The sequence below is a fragment of the Porcisia hertigi genome, chromosome 31 (assembly GCF_017918235.1).
Source record: "Porcisia hertigi strain C119 chromosome 31, whole genome shotgun sequence".
In the NCBI taxonomy this organism is placed as follows: Eukaryota; Euglenozoa; class Kinetoplastea; order Trypanosomatida; family Trypanosomatidae; genus Porcisia; species Porcisia hertigi.
Window position 1 is genome coordinate 632,872 of NC_090590.1, and position 19,002 is coordinate 651,873.

A 19,002-nucleotide genomic window follows, 5' to 3' on the forward strand; every position below is an offset into this window, starting at 1 on the left:
CACATTTTCTCTCCAACTCCTCGTGGGTTGTGGTGGGCCACTCAGTCTACTCAGCACCGCAAAAAACGAAGGGCTATACTTAGCGAGGGGGTGTGTGGGGGGGGTGTGGGGAAGTCGAGACAGCCGAGCGCCCGTGAAGAGTCCAATATCAACTGAGTGCCAACCGCATTTTCTTCTTTGATGAGAATGCCGTCAGTTGGCGGATCCCGAAGGACAGTGCATCGCTCCAAGCTCCCCGAAAGATTTGTGAATCCACTCTTGCACTCATCGATTTTATTTGAAAAGAATCGATGATTTTCGTTTTGCTAAATACGCAGAATGAGGAAGAGCGACACATCACCATGGGGAGCAGAGGTTGAACATTGGGAGAGGGTGGTGGTGGTGGTGTATTCGCGTGTAGCGACTGCATCCACCCACACACACACACACAGACAAAAACTAGGGAAAGGAGGCGAAAGAAAATGTTCGTCATCCCTCTGAGACACACACGGAGGTAACACAGGTGGAGGTGGAGCGGGGGGGGGAGGGGGAGGGGACACGATGGCGCACGTACAGCTTGAAAATACACTTTTGGAAAATAAGATGAACAAGCGCAGAAGGCCCCAATGCAAATGGAGGGAAGGGGGACATGGGGTAGAGTTGCCTCCACTGTCGCACCGCCTACATTTTTCACAGTGTCTTCTCTCCCCCCTTCAATTTTCCCGTATGTTTGCATGCTCATCTGCCATGCCCAGAGAGGAGAGGGTCGGGGAGGGGGGGGGCGGGGTGTTCTTGACCAGTTGTCTGTGGTCACTGTCGACATCCTGTGCTGTCCTGCAATTCAGTGGGAAAAGAAAGTCTCAACGTATTCGCTGTATCCACCACACAGAGGCAACCATAGGGGCGAGATGGAGGAGGAGGAGGGGATTTGAAAAAAAAAACCGATACAATCGCTTTAAACACACTCTATCTAATATTAACACACGCGTATTTGCGCAGCAGTACACACGATCGTCCCCCCCTCCTCCCCTCTCGCTAAACACACGCACACACACGCACGTACAATTCCCACGTTTCACGACGCGTTGGGATAAATCTCCCACCCCAATCACGCACTGACAAGAAGAAAACTATTAAAATCGAGAAAAAAACGCGACGTCCTTCCAAAAGGGGACTGACAGCGGAAAAAAAAAACCGTCGCAATCGTTACACCACAGCAGTGGGAGCGGCTGCGCGAGAAAAGAGAGAGACTCATGGAAGGGGAAAAAGGAGAATGTCACAAGCAAGGAGAGTGGGTGTGAGTGAGTTCTGTGAGTATCGGGTGGATGGGGGGGGGGGGAGCGGGGAGCCAGCAAACAGGGATATCAGAAAAAAAAAGAAGAAACACGTTAGAGGAAACCAAGTCAAGTCTTCTCAAGTCAATTTCGCTATTGCCTCAGGCAAGCATAAACATTATCCAGTCAATTTTATCTCCCATCTTCAATATACTGCTTCAGCTCGGGAGTGGCACGGATGATGTCCTGAACTCCCTCCAGTACGCAGTGGGCGGACTCGGATTCGTTGCGCAATATATAAATCTCCTTTTCTAGTCGGTCAATAATCTTCTCTAGCTGCCGGTCATCCCTCGCGTGGTGGAGGGCCTGCGTAGCGTCGTTAAGGGGCACAATGTTCATCACGGGCTCCCTTTCCAGCTCAACGTCAGCCACACCGCCACGCTTGCCGGCGCTCTTTTTGTCTTTGGGCTTCTTCTTTTCATCCTCAAGGGCGTTGGTGAGCGGACCGAGATCTCTGTTCCTGTCGGCAGGTTCGTTTTCTAGTTCCACCAGGAAGGGTGGCTCCGTTTTGTTCGTGTCTGCCGGCGGCGGCGCAGTGGACGTAGCTTTCTTGTCCTCTGTAGCTTCCCGGTCTTTTGCGGCAAGCTCAGCACCGTGTGCTGCCAGAAGAGCCTTTGAATCTGCCAACTCCAGAAGTGCATCTGCCAGAGCGCCGCGAAGGTTCTCGAGGTAGTCCTGCATTTCTTTGTTCTTGTCATCGACGCGTTGCTGCTCCGCAAACAGCACGGCGCGGGCCTTTAGAGCATCTAAAAGTTGCTCCATTTGCTCTGGCGTCAGCACCATCACCGTCGACGCGGGTTTGTCGTAGTTGACCAGGATGCTGCTGTGCAAAACAATCTTGGTTTTGTCGGTGAAGATCCATGTGTTCGCCGAGCCATGGATGTTCTCGTGCAGCGGCGGTGCCCCTGGGCGACCGCGAGCCATCGAGTCATTCGGACTGATACTAGGCCTCCTGGTCCTGGGGCTCAGAATGTCCCTGGTGACACCGAGCTTCCTAAGCGGTGCAGAGGCAGTCTTTGGGGTGTCCTTCATGTGCCTGTCGTAGTCGAGTCGCACAGCCAAGTCCCCCAGTTGCGTTTTAAGTCGAAGTTCCTCGTTTTTGTACTCCTCCACGTCGTTCCGACGCTGCCGCAGTTTGCCCTCCAGCTTCTCAATCTGCTTCCTCTCAGAGACCCGTGCTTTGTCGTATTCCATGATGTTGACCTTCGCCTCGCTGGTGGCTAGTTGCGCTGCAACCCAGCGCTGCACTATGCCCAGCGCACGACTGCCTTCCATCGAGTCCTTATGGGTGAAGCGAGGGTGTGACAAGTACTCCTTGCGGATTCGGCGACGTGCTGCCAGGGAGATGCTCTGCGAGTCGAATTCCACCAGGCGCTTTGAGAAGGACCGTTGCCGGATCACTTTGAGAGTGTAGTTCCAGTCCACGATCCGCTCGCCCAGGATGAGCATCAGGGCCTCTGTCACAAGCTGCACAATTTCTGGTGGCTTCACGTAGCTGCGAATCTCACGCCAGTCCGCTTCCCCCAGGTTCTTCACTTCCTCATGCGCCTCTGCTGCGGCCTCTTCCGCATACACTGCTTTGGCCTCATACGCAGCACGGCCTTGGTTGTAGTATGCATGCTGCACCGTGAGCGTCTTGTTCAGATCTTCCATCTCCTCCTCTGCCTCTTGCCGCCGCTTCTGCACCTCCTCGAGCTTCTTTACTGCTTCTGCGCGGTCGGCGTTCGATATGGGTGAATTTTCGGGTGGCATTTCTTCGCTGCTGCCGGCCCATAACATCAACTGCACAAGACGGGGGCCGGGGATGGCGGCAACCGTGCCGAGGCCCCATTTCCACTCCTTAGTCTTTTCACAGACATACTCAAACGCCACTAAGTCATTGACAGCGATACGAATGTGGGCCACGCTGTTGATCTTGTCAAGCACGGAGTACTGCGTCCTTGCGGAGGAGAGTAGCACCTCTGTAAGAGGGCTCACCTTGTGAGGTGAGGCGTCACTCATTTATATGTGCACCGTACACTCACGGGGGTGTATATCTTCGTTGTTGTCGGTAATAGAGGAGGGCGGAGATACTCTATTTAAACGAGGGCGGCGGGGGGGTGGAGGGAGTGAAGGGGCGGCAAAAAAGTATATATTTATATGTATATATATTCTAAGCGTGTGTACAAAATACCCACTGAAGATAAAAATGGAGCTTCTAGGTGTCGCGTAGAATATGGGGTGACACACACGAAACGAAGCGGTGATCAATGTGTAAAAGTGGGGGTGGTGGTGGTGGTGGCAGAAGTTGATAAAATGCGTGTACGTGTATGCGCATGTGTGTGTCGCGAAAGAAGAGAAATGCCCGAGAACAAAGAAACCAATACACTTTAAAAAATCAGTCGGCACCAATATACATATACATATACATATATATGTATGTATATATGTAGAATGAGAAATGGGAATGAAGGGGCGGTGTACAATGAGAGAAAGTAGAAAGTCAAACCGGAACAGAAGCAACTCAATGCCGTGGCGACGGAGCCCAATCAGAAATGTGGTATAGGACGAGTCGAAGGACGAGCCACAGATCACTGAAACGTGATGCAACAACAACAACAAGAGATGTCTGTCCCAGCAGTTGCGTAATGCGGGTCGAGCCACCAAAGGAAAAAGGGGGTCACAAATATTGACGACTGAATGCCGCCCTTGCCTCAACAGAAATTGGAACACGAGAGAATTTCTACAGGGAACACAGGAGTGGGAAAAAGGCAGACCACGTGTGTGCCAGACTCCTGTGGAGTAATGAGAAAGAGAGGCAGAAGATACACACACATACACACACTACACACGTAACAGAGTCCCCCAGACGTTTTTCTTTTGTAGTTTGACAGTCTTCTCTGATTTCTTTGGAAAACAAAGAGTCGAGAGAGAGAGAGAGAGAAATAAACGTATACAGGGGAGTTGAACAGGATGGTGGTATGAAGACTTCGCGGCTGTGCCAGGGGATGATGCCTTTGTAGGTATGACGGCACAGAAAGGTCTAGGCGAATTCGGTGTGCGTGTTGTGTTTCTGTTAGATAGCGATAAAACTGGAGAAAGGGTTTCCCCCACCCCCGGAAAAAAAAAGAAGCGTGAGTATTAGTTGAAGAAAACTTTAGGCCTTTAGATACACCATCCCACCCCCTCTTTTTTTTTTCCTGCTGCACAACCTATCCGATCGAACACCGGCTGTGCTCGTGATGGGTGTCAAAGAGAAGGTAAAAAGGGGGAGAGAGAATCGGCGTTAGAGCCCGGTGCACGGACTAGTGAACTACAGCATTTCCATCTATTTTGGGCATGCGGGGGGGGTGGGCGTGTAATACAACCTCGAGAGCATGCTCGAACATGTTAGTGTGTGTGTCCTTCTACTGCTAAATCCGGGCATCGACCCACGGGAAGGAGGGTGGGGTACTTCTATGCTGAGGAAGACATAGATACACAATGTAGGCAGTGAGACAGAGAGCGGCCTCTTTTCTGTTTAGATAAGGCGCTGGGGTTCAAACCAATAAAATAAAAAACAATTTGGAAAAACAAAAAGCGGGCGTCTCCGCGCAGGTGCGGTGATATTCTCCGTGTGTTACCTGCTACTTTATTTCCCTATATAAACATAAATATGTATATATATGTATTTGTAAACACGCTCATAGGAGACTCTAGTGTGTGCCCTCTCCCTTTCCTCCGTGTTTGCAGTGTGCTCCACGGGTTGTGGGGAGGACATTTGATGTGTTTCTCGCATGTCCGCCACCGAGGCTTGAGCGCAAAGCCCAACCAGCGACCACCACGAAAAAGTAGAGGTTCACCACCCACACCGCTGGTCAGTCCATGCCCACACGTCAGTGTCATGCTTTACTCTGAATCAATGCTTCGCATCGTTTCTCGAAACATTTGTTCAGCATCGCGGCCTAAAGACTTCACGAGCTCACTGAAGGCAGACCCCTCGCGCTCCACCAGTTCGCGCGGCGAACCGAACTCCAGCACGCGGCCCTGGTCCATCACCAGGATGGCGTCGTAGGCGGCGACGGTGTGCAGGCGGTGCGCGATTGTCACCACGGTGTAGTTGCGGAAGACGTGCTGCACGGTGCGCTGGATCTGGCGGTCGAGCGCCGGGTCCACGTTGGCCGTTGCCTCGTCCATCAGCAGAAAGGCGCTGCCGCGCTTCAGCAGCGCGCGCGCAAGGCACAGCAGCTGGCGCTGGCCCACGCTGTAGTTGGCACCGCCCTCCTGCACGCGCCCGTCCAGCCCGCCCGCGCCGTCGCGCACGCGCTCCTCCATCCCTACCTGCCGCAGCGCGCACCACACATCCGCGTCGTCGCAGTGTCCAAAGGGGTCCACGTTGCTGCGCACCGTGCCGTCGAACAGCAGCGGGTCCTGCGGGATCATCGAGAACAGCTGGCGCAGCTCTCGCACGCCGTAGTCGCGTGCGTCGCGCCCGCACACCAGCATGCGGCCGCCACACACCTCGACCAGCCGCAGGAAGGCCAGCAGCAGCGTGGACTTGCCGCTGCCCGTGCGCCCCACCACGCCTACCTTCTGCCCCGGCGCCACTGCAAAGCACACGTCGCGCAGCACCAGCGGCAGCCCCGGCCGGTACCGCATGTCCACGTGGTCGAACACAATCGATCCAACCTGTGTGTGGCTTGCTTGTTGAGTGCCACGTTCCACAAGCGCGTCTGCACCTCGTCGGACTGTGGGTTCACCGGCCGCCGCGATGCGCAGCACTTCTTCTGCAAGGGCCTCTCGGAGGTCCTCTTGCTCACTGTTGTCTATCATATAGAAGAGGCGCTCAATGCTGTTCATGTCCGCTTCCACTGAGGCCAGCACCGAGACAATACCGTCCAAGAGACCGCTGATCTCGAGGGCCTGGGTGAGGCTGAGCGACAGAAGGCCAGCGTGCGATGGCAGGAATTTGAGTTGCATAGCAGCTACGGCACCGAGAGCCACGGCGAGGGCGATGAGCGTGCTCAGCAGCTGGATACGCACAGATAGCCAGAGTTCCGCGCCGAGTTGCAGGTAGGAGCAGCTAAAGACGACATCGGCGCATCCAAGTGCCTTCTGGATGACTGCCGGAGCGGCACCGTAGGCCTGCACAGTAGAACGACCACCGAGCGCTTCTTGGAGCACGGAGAGCATCGGGGAGTTGACCCGATTGACAAGGCGCCTGATTTCGCGGTTGGCGCGTGTGAAAAACTTCAGCAGGTGGTAGTGCACCACCATGCACGGTAGAAGGATGCCCACTACAAAAATCTGCGTTGCCACCATTATTGCCACAGTGGAGACAAATTTAGATATGGTGGAGAGTAGATAGCAGTAGCTGCTCTGGAGGTCGCTGTCGATGTTGTTCATATCATTTGCGAAGCGATTGATAATGCGGCCGAGCGGCGTCGTGTCGAAGAACCCCAGCGTGGCGCACGAAAGGGAGCGGAGAAGCTCACGATGCACCTGACGACTGGCCCGCCGCATCACGGTCATGGAAAGCCAGTACCGCAGCGGCGTTATCAGCGCGCTCGAAAAGGAGAGGGCGATATAGACGCCGCTGCATCGCGTAGTGGAAATGGGGAGCCCGTTGGTGGCCCATACCGCCAGCCATATGGACGGCGACACCATGACCGCCTCTGTGGCTAGATACAGTGCTACGACACTCACACAAACCCCCACTCCACCACAGGCTTTCATCCAACGGATGTAAACGGCCCAGGGGACGGCTCCTTTGAGTCGTTCCTCTTCTGTCATCAGCTTCCCGTTGTCCTGTGCGGCGTGTCCGCCAGCCTCTGAGCCCGTCGCTGCTGTGCTTCTCGTAGCCGGGGGACTGTCAAACATCAAATCCATGTGGTTATTGTTTTCTGCCGTCGTCCTGACAGAATGCGCACCTTCCTCTTCACTACTAGCACAGTGATCCGCTGCCGCTCCTTGCCGGCTCCCTTCCCGTGCCAGATACTCGTCGCGGTAGGCGGCGTAGCTGCCGTGAAAGGCAACGCGGCCCTCCTCCAGCAGCACCACCTGGTCCGCGTATGCGGCGGCGCTGACCTGGTGCGTCGCCAGCACGCGCGTCTTGCCGGCCAGCACGCCGCACACGCACTCACGCATCACGCGCTCGCCCACGTGCGCGTCCAGCGCAGACAGCGGGTCGTCCATCACGTACACGTCGCGGTCCGCGTACACGGCGCGCGCCAGGCTGACGCGCGCCTTCTGGCCGCCGCTCAGGTTGATGCCCTTCTCGCCGATCTCCGTCTCCGCGCCGCTCGCCAGCATCGCCAGGTCCGTGGCAAGCTGGCTGCTGCGCACCGCGCGCTCGAAGGTGGCCGTGTCCGACGCGCCGAAGAACACGATGTTGTCGCGCAGCGTCGCGTTCATGATCCACGGCTGCTGCGGCACGTAGGCCACGCTGCGCGAGCACGCCACGCGGCCGCGCGTCACCGCCAGCGCGCCGATCAGCGCGTCCAGCAGCGTCGACTTGCCGCTGCCCGTCGGCCCCAGCACCACCGTCAGCTGCCCGCGCGGCAACCGCAGGTCCACGTCCGCCAGCAGGGTCTTTGCCTTGAGGACGTAGATTGAGTCCTCGTTGAAGTGAATATCCGCGATGGATTTCTGGGAAGACGGTGACGGGGACTCGGCTGGAGCGGGAGCGTCCCCGTGACTTGCATGAGAGGTCTCAGCTTTTGAGGGTGAATTCATTTCATTGGGTTCAGCGGTTGTACTGGGCGCTGATGACGAGTGGGGGTGGGGCGAGGAGGGTGCGGCGTCGAAAAGCGGCGGTGGTTCGTCAGGGTTTGCCGGTGTGCTATTGTCGTCCATAGCACCTGCCGGTTTCTTCAGTTCCTCCACCACATAAGTGCTCAGGTTTGCGTTGACAAACTCCGCTGCCGCATCAACAATGAGGGGAGGGGTCAGCGCTTGCTGTTTTTCACTCTGATCAGCTGTGGCGCGGCAAAGGTTTGTGGGTGTAGTGCAACTTCTTCCGTCAGAGATGTCTTCAATGACCGGCACCCGCTCATCGTCCGCGTCAAAGAACATATTCAAGCGCCGCTTGGAAATGAGTATCTTTGTCACAAGCTGCAAGGCGAAAGGTAGCATGGAGACAGTGCTCATGAGCAGGTTGAACAGCGCGATGGCGGGAAAGACTATGGTGGGCGTCAGGATGTGACCAGTCACGCTAAATGTAAAAAAGACGCTGGCGACGACGAGACCTGGCGTTGCATTGAGCTGGAAGAATACCATCATAATGGCGTACTGCAGTTTTTTGAGGTGTGTAAGCTCCACGTCGCGCAGCTTCTCGATGCGGCAGATGAAGAACGGTTCCCACGACATGAACTTGGCCACACGGATGCCCGAGAGAAACTCTGTCGTAGCCTTGACGCGGTGGTCTGTAGCCTGGGCTTTGCTGCGGTAGTTTGAGCTCATCCCTTTGACGGTCAAAGTTTGCAGGGGCATCAGTAGCAGCATCAATGCCGTGCCGACACACACACTCATGCCCAGCAAAAGGTAGAGCTGGTAGAGAATAATCACCAGCATAAAGGGTGTCGAAAGCACCAGCCAAAACATCATCAAAAATCGACTCACCGTCTCTACATCGGTGCTCATTAGGTTCGTTAGCCGACCAGTGTTGAAGGCGGGGTGGTGCGTTGCTTTCACGGACATGGTGAAAACTTTTTCAAACATAGCCGCCGACAGGGCGTTGCGCACTTGCAAAGCGCTACGGCGGCGAACGTGGTACTGCTTGTTGCTCGCAAGCGTACTGCCGATCATGGCAACGAACAGAAGCGCCGAAAGCCAGATGCCGCGCCGCCAGCTGACGTCGGGTGCGTCTGCACTGCTAACGTAATGCAACGCCGCAGACGAAGCGCTAAATGGATCCCCTGCAGATGCGCTGCTGGCCATTGGGTCAACGGTGCTCTGACGGTTGTGCTCGCTCACGTCGTTGAGGTACGTCACAAAGTATTTCAGCAAGAGAGGAATTGCCAGTTCGCAGCTGTTCCGGAAGATGCCAAGTGCAACGATGTGCATAATGCTTTGGCGGAAAAGTGTCCAGACCGCCCACTCGACTTTCACAAGACGTGGACTCCGCTGCACAGACAGCGGCAAGTCTTTCAAGAACCTCCGCGTTGACGCAGACTGGCTCAATTCACCCGAGATGCCGAGCCGGAACACAACATCCTCCACCCGCTCGCATGTCAGAACCGTGTCGTCCTCCACAGGGTCGAACAGGTGCTCGCCGTCTACCTCGCCGCGGTGGTACGCACCGGGGCCCTGCTCAGGGGCAGTGCCGCGGCTTCTGCCGCAACGCATAAGCCAGCTCATGCAGCGGCCAACACATCCGCCAGGACGCCGCGACGGCGCCACGCGCCACTCCACGCCCGCGTACAGCTGCCCCGGTGTGTTGTACTGCTGCACCACGCCGATCCAGCGCAGCACGCCATCGCTGGCGTCGTCGCAGCGCAGACCGACGCGCGCGCCGACGTGGCCGTCCCATGCGTGTCGGCGCACCCACTGGCGCTGCAGCTCTGCAGAAAGTGCTACACCAGCGTTGTAGGCGCGATACTGTTTTGTTGGCTTTGGCAACGCGTCTTCCGTCAGCTGCTCTCGTGCCGCCGCACGAATATAGTATCCGATCCACCGATAGAAAAGCGTACCGAGAATCCAGTCAGAGCGGTCTTCGGGCTGCTCCTCGTAAGGCGGCTCTGTGCCCCACAGGCCGCTCAAGCGTTCTCTCCACAATGCGAGGGAGATATCCTGCTCCCTTTCACGCTCTTTGAACTCCTCCAGGTCATACTCCGCTGCAGACAGCGGGAAGAGAACACTCTCTGTGGCCTCCCCGCTTGACGGCGGCGGCGATGTGGACAAAGCATGTGCCACACTGGCAGGTCCACCAATAGACATAGTGAGGTGGACTACAGCAGATGGATACGGGTTGGTGATACCGCTGTGCGGAACACGCACAGACTGCGCCAAGGGGTAGGGAGGGAGGGGGATATTAACGGTTTGTAATACCAGGCGGCCTCTTCTCTCCCCCGTGTGTGTGTTTCTGAAGCTGGGGAAGGGAAGGGAGAGGATGGATTTTACGGATGTGAGCCCGAGTGTAGAGATCTGAGAGGTGCAAGAAACACTGCTGGCGCTGCATTGTCGAGGGATATATATATATATAATTTTTTTTTTGGGGTGAGTTGACAGAATGGCGGAGAGGGAAGGTCGGTGCGACGGATGACAGTGCCGACAATTGTTGATTCAAGGGGAAAAATAGAGCATAAAGAGAGGAGAATTCGGCGGTTGAGGCGAGACGTCGCAAAAGGTGAAAACACACGAATGGAGATGTCAACCGCAGGGTCCAGTGAGCCGCTCAGAGGGTAAGCAATGAAATTGAGCGGATGTGCGCCCGACCAAAACCTCTGGCCGATTCGAACTAGGAGTCCCCCCCGCCCTCCCTCCTCCCAGACTCTTTCGTCATGTATCCTCTCGGGGGGGGGGGGACGGGGTTGTACGGGTAATCTCTGCCGCACATCTCCTCAATGAAATATATCGCCATGTTCATTAGGCTCCGAAGAAAACGATAGTTCACGGCAGGAAAAGACTGGAGGTATCGATGACATGAAAAACAAACAGAGACCATTTTTTTCTTTTTTTTTGTGGGTGGGGCGGGGCGGGGGCAACAATGGGAGAGCCTTTGATAAAAAAAGGGCATGGGGAGGAGAAAAAAAAGTGGGGAGGGGGGAGTTCCCTGCAAATGTGCTCATCACCGTGTGTGTGTACACATGTATCCATACTATCCGTGGCATCAAGAGAGAGAGAGATCAAGCTACAAAAAAGAGTGCGTAGGGAGCACATCCCGCACGATCATTTGTAAGGGGGGATCTCTGGTGCGGCACTGAGAGGAGAAAAAAAGGGATCCGAGGTTGACATTCTGCGATGTCAAATGTTTTTGTGTGCGTGTCAGTGTGGAAAAAAAGGAGGGAGAGCACACCAACGCCCACAAGACTTGTGGAGGAGATCGAGTGTAGGTTTGTGGGAGTGAGGAGCTGCTGTGAAAAAAAAAGCGACACTACAGCTGTGCACGGTATGCTGGTTGGGGCGGGAACTGAGTGAGAGGGTCAGCAAGAAGCGAGACAGCCTGTCTCCTCATTCACGTGCCGTGCGACAGCAATAAATGCGCGCTGATTCTCAGCGCCGGGATTACATACATGGTCAAAAAAAGGTCGCGTTGACATTAATTTGGCAACATCACCCCCCCTCCTCTCCCCACATTTGCTGCAACAACAACAACATATTAAGTCGATTTTTAATTTGTGTCTTTCACGTTTACGACACACCGAGGTGAATATACGGTGGTGGTGGTGGTGGTGGTGGGAGGGGTTCCTGTCGAGGGGCTTTACGCCGCCTGCATGCAACTAATAAAAACACACAACACAAAAAAAAAAACGGCCTCCAATGAAAAATGCTTCCCACCCCTTCGCCCGCCGCCACGCCCACACGCAAACAGCAACAACAATAATACCTAAAAAAAAGTCAGCGATTTTTTTTTTCCCGTGCACGACATCGCTGAAAGCGGAGTTGTCCACTGTATGCAAACACGGGATCCTCAAAGAAAATCAGGGGAAAAAAGTGGAAAAAACAGAAAACCAAAAAAAAAACACAGCGATGATGTCAACAGGCCCCCTTTGACCATGAGGGGGACAATAGACAGATTTAATCACAGCGGTGGAATACTCTGACGCACCAATAACGACACACACGCGGCGGTGTTCACGAAACGAACGCAGTGCTGGTGATGGTCCGCTGTGTGTTTTGAGTCTTTTTTTGTTATTGGTGTGTGTGTGTGCGTCTGTGCCCCCCTCTTTTCTCATTACGGCACAGGATCTTACACTGATCTATTCGCAGAGTTTTCATCCAGTGCCGCGTGAAAAGCCTGAAGAGCACCACGGCTGAGAGACTTCACGAGCTCACTGAAGGCAGACCCCTCACGCTCCACCAGTTCGCGCGGCGAACCGAACTCCAGCACGCGGCCCTGGTCCATCACCAGGATGGCGTCGTAGGCGGCGACGGTGTGCAGGCGGTGCGCAATTGTCACCACGGTGTAGTTGCGGAAGACGTGCTGCACGGTGCGCTGGATCTGGCGGTCGAGCGCCGGGTCCACGTTGGCCGTTGCCTCGTCCATCAGCAGAAAGGCGCTGTCGCGCTTCAGCAGCGCACGCGCAAGGCACAGCAGCTGGCGCTGGCCCACGCTGTAGTTGGCACCGCCCTCCTGCACGCGCCCGTCCAGCCCGCCCGCGCCGTCGCGCACGCGCTCCTCCATCCCTACCTGCCGCAGCGCGCACCACACAGCCGCGTCGTCGCAGTGTCCAAAGGGGTCCACGTTGCTGCGCACCGTGCCGTCGAACAGCAGCGGGTCCTGCGGGATCATTGAGAACAGCTGGCGCAGCTCTCGAACGCCGTAGTCGCGTGCGTCGCGCCCGCACACCAGCATGCGGCCGCCACACACCTCGACCAGCCGCAGGAAGGCCAGCAGCAGCGTGGACTTGCCGCTGCCCGTGCGCCCCACCACGCCTACCTTCTGCCCCGGCGCCACCGCAAAGCACACGTCGCGCAGCACCAGCGGCAGCCCCGGCCGGTACCGCATGTCCACGTGGTCGAACACAATCGATCCCGCGGCTTCAGGAGCGGCGGACTCACCAATGCCGTCGACTACCAATGGTGGGGCGTCATCGTACTCTTCAACGGTGGTTTCCAGGCCGGCCATCACTTCAGATTCGGCGTTATCCGTGTAGAACAGCACGCGCTCCACACAGTTCATGGACGCCTGCACGGACGCGCCAACGCTGATGAAGCGCGAAAGTACCTTTGTGATGGATGATGCGTTGCTGATGCTGAGGGCAATCAATCCAAGGTTCATGTGCATCCAGGGCAGCTGCTTCGACAGAACGCCGAGGAGCGCCAGCCCCGACACGGCGACGTTGCCCAGCAGCTCCACACGCACGGACAGCCAGCGACTGCCCATGCAGCGCATGTAGGAGCAGGCAAAGAGGTCGTCCAGCCGCTGCAGCACTTGCTGCATCATGGCGCGCTCGCGGCCGTAGGTGCTGATGGTCCAGCGCCCCGTGAGGATCTCGCTCAGGATGCAGAAGACGGGTGAGTTGGATATGTTGAGCAGGCGCTGCACCTCGCGGCTGGCGGCGCAGTAGAATACAAAAATGCGACCATACACCACAGCTGCGGGCACCAGCACGACAAGGATGAAGGGCTGCGATGTTATCATGATTCCAAGATACGAGAATAGGTAAAACATGAAGAACAAAAAGACGTCGATGCTCGCCGGCAGGTCCCAGTCAATGAGGCCCATGTCACGTGACAGGCGATTGATCAGCCGGCCACGTGGAGTGACGTCGAAGAAGGAAAGTCTCGCTCTGGCCAAGACGCGTAGCAGCCCCGCATGAATGTTATAAGAGGCACGACGCATGAATGTGTAGCACCACAAGTCACGCGAGGGAGACGCAACGATTGCCACGAGAACAATCGCAACATAAACGAAGAGACGCCGACTAGCCGAAATACTGTCCAGCATACCACCAGACCAAAGAGAGAGCCACAGGTTCGCTGAGCAAGACAGCGCCTCGGTCACGAGGAAAAAAACCAGAGTGCTGTAGAGAGTCGACCGCCCACCACACGCCTCCACGTAACGTCGGTAAACCGCCCAGGGGACGGCACCGACGGCCTTCTCTTCCCCACTCTCCATCACCGTCACATCTGAGTTGGCGTTTGCCAGCGGGTCGTTGAACACGCTCTGCGTCCGTGGCTGTGCGGCGTATGGTGCATCATCACTCGACCCTAGCGTCGGTTCCGTTGACAGAGGCTTTGACACCGATCCCTTGTCCAACACATCATCCAGCCTGGTTGGGTCGACAGTGGGTGCCAGTTCGCTCACGGTGCGTGCAGCGTACATGGACGCCTTCCCCAGGCCGCTGATGCTGCGTTCATAGTGGAGGTGTGCGAATTTGCGGTAGGCGGCGTAGCTGCCGTGAAAGGCAACGCGGCCCTCCTCCAGCAGCACCACCTGGTCCGCGTATGCGGCGGCGCTGACCTGGTGCGTCGCCAGCACGCGCGTCTTGCCGGCCAGCACGCCGCAGACGCACTCACGCATCACGCGCTCGCCCACGTGCGCGTCCAGCGCAGACAGCGGGTCGTCCATCACGTACACGTCGCGGTCCGCGTACACGGCGCGCGCCAGGCTGACGCGCGCCTTCTGGCCGCCGCTCAGGTTGATGCCCTTCTCGCCGATCTCCGTCTCCGCGCCGTTCGCCAGCATCGCCAGGTCCGTGGCAAGTTGGCTGCTGCGCACCGCTCGCTCAAAGGTGGCCGCGTCCGACGCGCCGAAGAACACGATGTTGTCGCGCAGCGTCGCGTTCATGATCCACGGCTGCTGCGGCACGTAGGCCACGCTGCGCGAGCACGCCACGCGGCCGCGCGTCACCGCCAGCGCGCCGATCAGCGCGTCCAGCAGCGTCGACTTGCCGCTGCCCGTCGGCCCCAGCACCACCGTCAGCTGCCCGCGCGGCAACCGCAGGTCCACGTCCGCCAGCAGGGTCTTTGCCTCGAGGACGTAGTGCGTGTCGTCCTCAGAGGTTTGTTTGCTGCTGCGGGGTGGGGGCAACGGCACGGGTTTGTAGGAGCTCACCGTAGCGTGGGAGAGAACGGCGCCAGGCTGTGGGGTCTCATGAGGTGACATCATATCCTCAAGGATGTTGCGTGCCTGAGCGTCGTCGGCGGCGAGAAAGGAAGTGAGGCGCTTCATGGACACGAAGAACTGCGAGTACACGCCAATGAGGTAGGTGATGAGCTCGAACGGGGTATCCATGAGGCCGAGGAGGGAGAGCGCGGGGTAGATGATGGCGGGGGACATGGGGTGACCCGTGCGATAGTAGGCCACTATGACTGCTGCGGCCGTGAAGCTTGGCACACACTGGCAAATGACTGAGTTGAAGATAGAAATGAGCTGGTATCGCCGCACAGCACGGAGCTCGGCGGACCGTCGATTGTCAATCTCCTGCGCGAAGATGTCCTCGAGACCCATGAACTTGATGGAGCGGATACCTGACAGGAACTCGTTGACGAAGCGAAGACGCGCATCAGATCGCTTCGCCATCTCTACAGTACACGTGTAAGTCATCTTTGTGAGTAGGGCTTGTATCGGCAAGGAGAGTAACAGCATGACGATGCTAATACTCGCTGTCCAGCCCATGCTTCGGTAGAGGAGGAACACAGTTGCGCATACCTGTACGGGTATCGTCACTGTCATCCACAGAACATACATCATGCTCTCCACGCTCGCAACGTCCGTCGAGATAAAATTCACGATGCGTCCGGGGTTCAGCTCGGGTCGGCGTAATTCTCGTGGGGAAATACGCAGACATTTGTCAGCGACGCAGGACGACAAGGCGGACCGGACGGCGTACGCATTGCGGCAGACAACTTGAAGGTACTTCTGGAGGGAGACGCTGCTCACAAGCGAGATGAGGAAGAGAAGAAGCACGCTCGCCAGAGGCCGCCACGCAGCGCTACTCATGCCCCCGCTTGGCGGGAGGCTGGATAACTCCGAAGACGAAGTAGATGCATTCATGGTTGCGTTACTTCCATCCCCGGAAGATGGCGTCTCTGCGCTGCTCTCTAGAAGTCGGATGTACCAACCAAGTGCCATTGGAGTTAGAAGTGTGGAGAACTCCACCACTATGCGCAAAGGTCCCAGAAGAACCAACCGCCACCAAAAAACGCGCACGACGGCGCGTGTTACGGACATGCACGCCGGTGGGGTGCGACTATCCTTGTCACTCTGCTGCGATGGGCTCTGACTGTTGGTATCCACGTCATCGGTAGAGTCCTCAACTGTCGTCCCTGCTCCACGACTGTCTGTGGATGGCCGATCATTCCAGAAAATCACATCCTCCACCCGCTCGCACGTCAGAACCGTGTCGTCCTCCACAGGGTCGAACAGGTGCTCGCCGTCTACCTCGCCGCGGTGGTACGCACCGGGGCCCTGCTCAGGGGCAGTGCTGCGGCTTCTGCCGCAACGCATAAGCCAGCTCATGCAGCGGCCAACACATCCGCCAGGACGCCGCGACGGCGCCACGCGCCACTCCACGCCCGCGTACAGCTGCCCCGGCGTGTTGTACTGCTGCACCACGCCGATCCAGCGCAGCACGCCATCGCTGGCGTCGTCGCAGCGCAGACCGACGCGCGCGCCGACGTGGCCGTCCCATGCGTGTCGGCGCACCCACTGGCGCTGCAGCTCTGCAGAGAGTGCTACACCAGCGTTGTAGGCGCGGTATTCGCGCATGGGCCGTGGGAGCTCATTCATGGGCAAGTCTTCTCGCGCCGCGCGGTGTATGAGGTTACCCAGCCAAGTGTGAAAGAGACTTTCAAAGAGCCACCCGGCATGGTCCTCGGGTTGCTTGACATACGGGGGCTCCGCCCCATAAAGTGGATGCATGGATTCCCGTTCAATCCCCAAAAGATGATCAGTTGCGAGTTGCTGTACGGTTTCGTCCTTGGCAGCGGCGGACGCAGTCGAGTGCACCCGCTGCATGGGGTGAAGAGAAAAAAGGGTTGGTTCTCGGCCGCTTTCGGTTTTTTTTTTGTTGTTGTTTCCCTCTTTCCTGCTGTTGCTGCTACTGCTGCACCGACGGACTCCCAAGAGTAGAAGCGAGTCAAAGCCTTCCCCAGAGTAGGTGGTGAGAGGGAGGGAGCGATATGGCGCGCAGAGAAAAAACCCGACGCAACCTAACAAAACTGCAGGCGACGTGCAGTACGCACGGATGGCCGTGTTACAAACGCTGCAGGAAAAAAACGGTACAGCGAATCGCAGATGGGAACGCGGTGTAGTGGAGAAGGAAATCACGGGCCGCCCCCACACACTCCACACATCGATTAAATCACTGGGAGGGATACGATGCGCTTTGCCTTTCCAGTTCGCGTGTATTTATGCAGGTCTGCGCGCACGCGCGTGTGTGTGTGCTCGCACGTAGAACTACGTCAGACAAACGCGTGCACACAGAGATATCTTTGCAAAGGGAATCCGAAGAGCGGGCCAGGCCCTGAAAAGGGGGCCGTTCCCCCGATTGACTAAACTAGAAAAAGTAGAAGGCCACTCTCCACAACTGAGAGAGTATATATCTATATATATAAATATATATATATATATACGGGGATGGAGGGGGGGGGGAGGGCGAACCAAACCACAGGGAAAGGGAAGTCCGTGCTTGACTGCGTGAACACACGCAGCAAAAAAGAAAAAATATGTGGATGACGGTGATGTAACTGTCTGTATGGGGACACGGGGCGAGGCCCAAAACTACAAGTGACAGCAGCGTCTGCAGAAGTAAGGCCACGCTCCGAGTAGGAGAGCGCTTTGCTACGGAGATGAAGTGGGTAGGGAGGGTCGGCGGGGAATTGAGGAGTGCTCATGTGAAGGTGAAAGGTAAAGAGGAGGTGAGGGCGGCAAAAGCCGAATCCAGAGTGCTTCCGTCTTCCTTTTTGCAGTATCAGAGGCACCACATACCAAACAAAAAAAAAGACGGAGCTGTGCCGCACTACGTTAATGTAACGCAATGGAATAGCAACCAAGTGTTTTTTTTTCACCACTTGACCCCAGTAGGGAGCGCGCTGATGCACGGCTGATGGCAGATAATGGCTGAGAAGGGACTCCTGCAATCAATTATTTCCATGTGGTCATTCCGCGATACTAGCGCGCAAAATGAATTTCCAGAGTCTACCGGGTTGTTTAAGAGACGGAGCGCTATCCCGCTCTGTCCAGCAGCGGCATTTGTTTTGGTGTTACAGAGTAACGCCGACTCAGTCATCAGCCCGCCCCCTCCTTCTTGGACGGGTTCGTGCCTCGGACACCACCTCGAGATAAGCTTCGCAGGTTGGCTAACAGCAGCTCCCACGATGCCGGTAACCACATGGTGCATACTTCAAAGGTGTCTCAAGCCCCCCAGGAAAAGGGCGACTGACCCGTGATAGCCTATGATGAGGAACTCCTCGGTCATCAACGGTAGCGGCCCCTATGGAAAAAAAAACAAAAGAGAATACGCAAGGATTTCGACTGGAGCCCGACTACTAATAGGTGTGCGCTGGGGCACCAAAGCAGACATAAATCAAGCCAGAGAAAAGAGAGCGCACATGGCCCGTTGTTCAGAAGAAAATCAATACTCGGCAAGGAGGCTAAAAAAAAAACAGTCAAACGCAAAGAGTAGCTCGCCAGCGCCTCCATTCGAGGTCACGCAGAGGAACATTCTGGCGTTTTTGTTGAGTGCGCAAACCACTATTTTTGCACACATCTTCACATCGGCTTCGGGGAAGCCGAGTGGAGGTGTTGGCGTGCCGCTGACCGTGTGCGCCACGCAGCGCCACCACAAAGCACACGTCGCGCAACACCAGCGGTATTCACGACCACTACCTCAAGTCCACGTGGTCGAACACACAGCCAATTTCAACGGTCCCGGACTTCAGTCGACGAGGCGGAGCCGCAGGCAGCTCACCCCAGAAGCGACCAATAGTCCCTTCAGGGAAACTTTGACTCTCATTTGCGCTGTCAAGGTCGTGCCAGCTCAGATGCTGTCCGTGGGGTGAAGCACGCGCGTCACACTGCTCATCCACGTCTTCACGGCAGATTTCAAACGAATAGCGCCGG

The 19,002-nt window shown here is 56.6% G+C and overlaps 3 protein-coding genes across 3 annotated transcripts; all 3 read right to left on the reverse strand.

The window, feature by feature from the left end:
• Positions 1–1,445: 1,445 nt before the first annotated feature.
• Positions 1,446–3,314, reverse strand: JKF63_03856 (uncharacterized protein; the record flags this gene model as incomplete). Its single annotated transcript, XM_067899853.1, has 1 exon — positions 1,446–3,314. The coding sequence occupies one exon, from the start codon at positions 3,312–3,314 to the stop codon at positions 1,446–1,448; it is 1,869 nt and encodes a 622-aa protein (XP_067755059.1).
• A 1,866-nt stretch (positions 3,315–5,180) lies between these two features.
• On the reverse strand, positions 5,181–10,208 carry JKF63_03857 (uncharacterized protein; the record flags this gene model as incomplete). Its single annotated transcript, XM_067899854.1, has 1 exon — positions 5,181–10,208. The coding sequence occupies one exon, from the start codon at positions 10,206–10,208 to the stop codon at positions 5,181–5,183; it is 5,028 nt and encodes a 1,675-aa protein (XP_067755060.1).
• A 1,972-nt stretch (positions 10,209–12,180) lies between these two features.
• JKF63_03858 (uncharacterized protein) lies at positions 12,181–16,896 on the reverse strand (the record flags this gene model as incomplete). The annotated part of the gene is made up of 1 exon (XM_067899855.1): positions 12,181–16,896. The coding sequence occupies one exon, from the start codon at positions 16,894–16,896 to the stop codon at positions 12,181–12,183; it is 4,716 nt and encodes a 1,571-aa protein (XP_067755061.1).
• Positions 16,897–19,002: the final 2,106 nt, after the last annotated feature.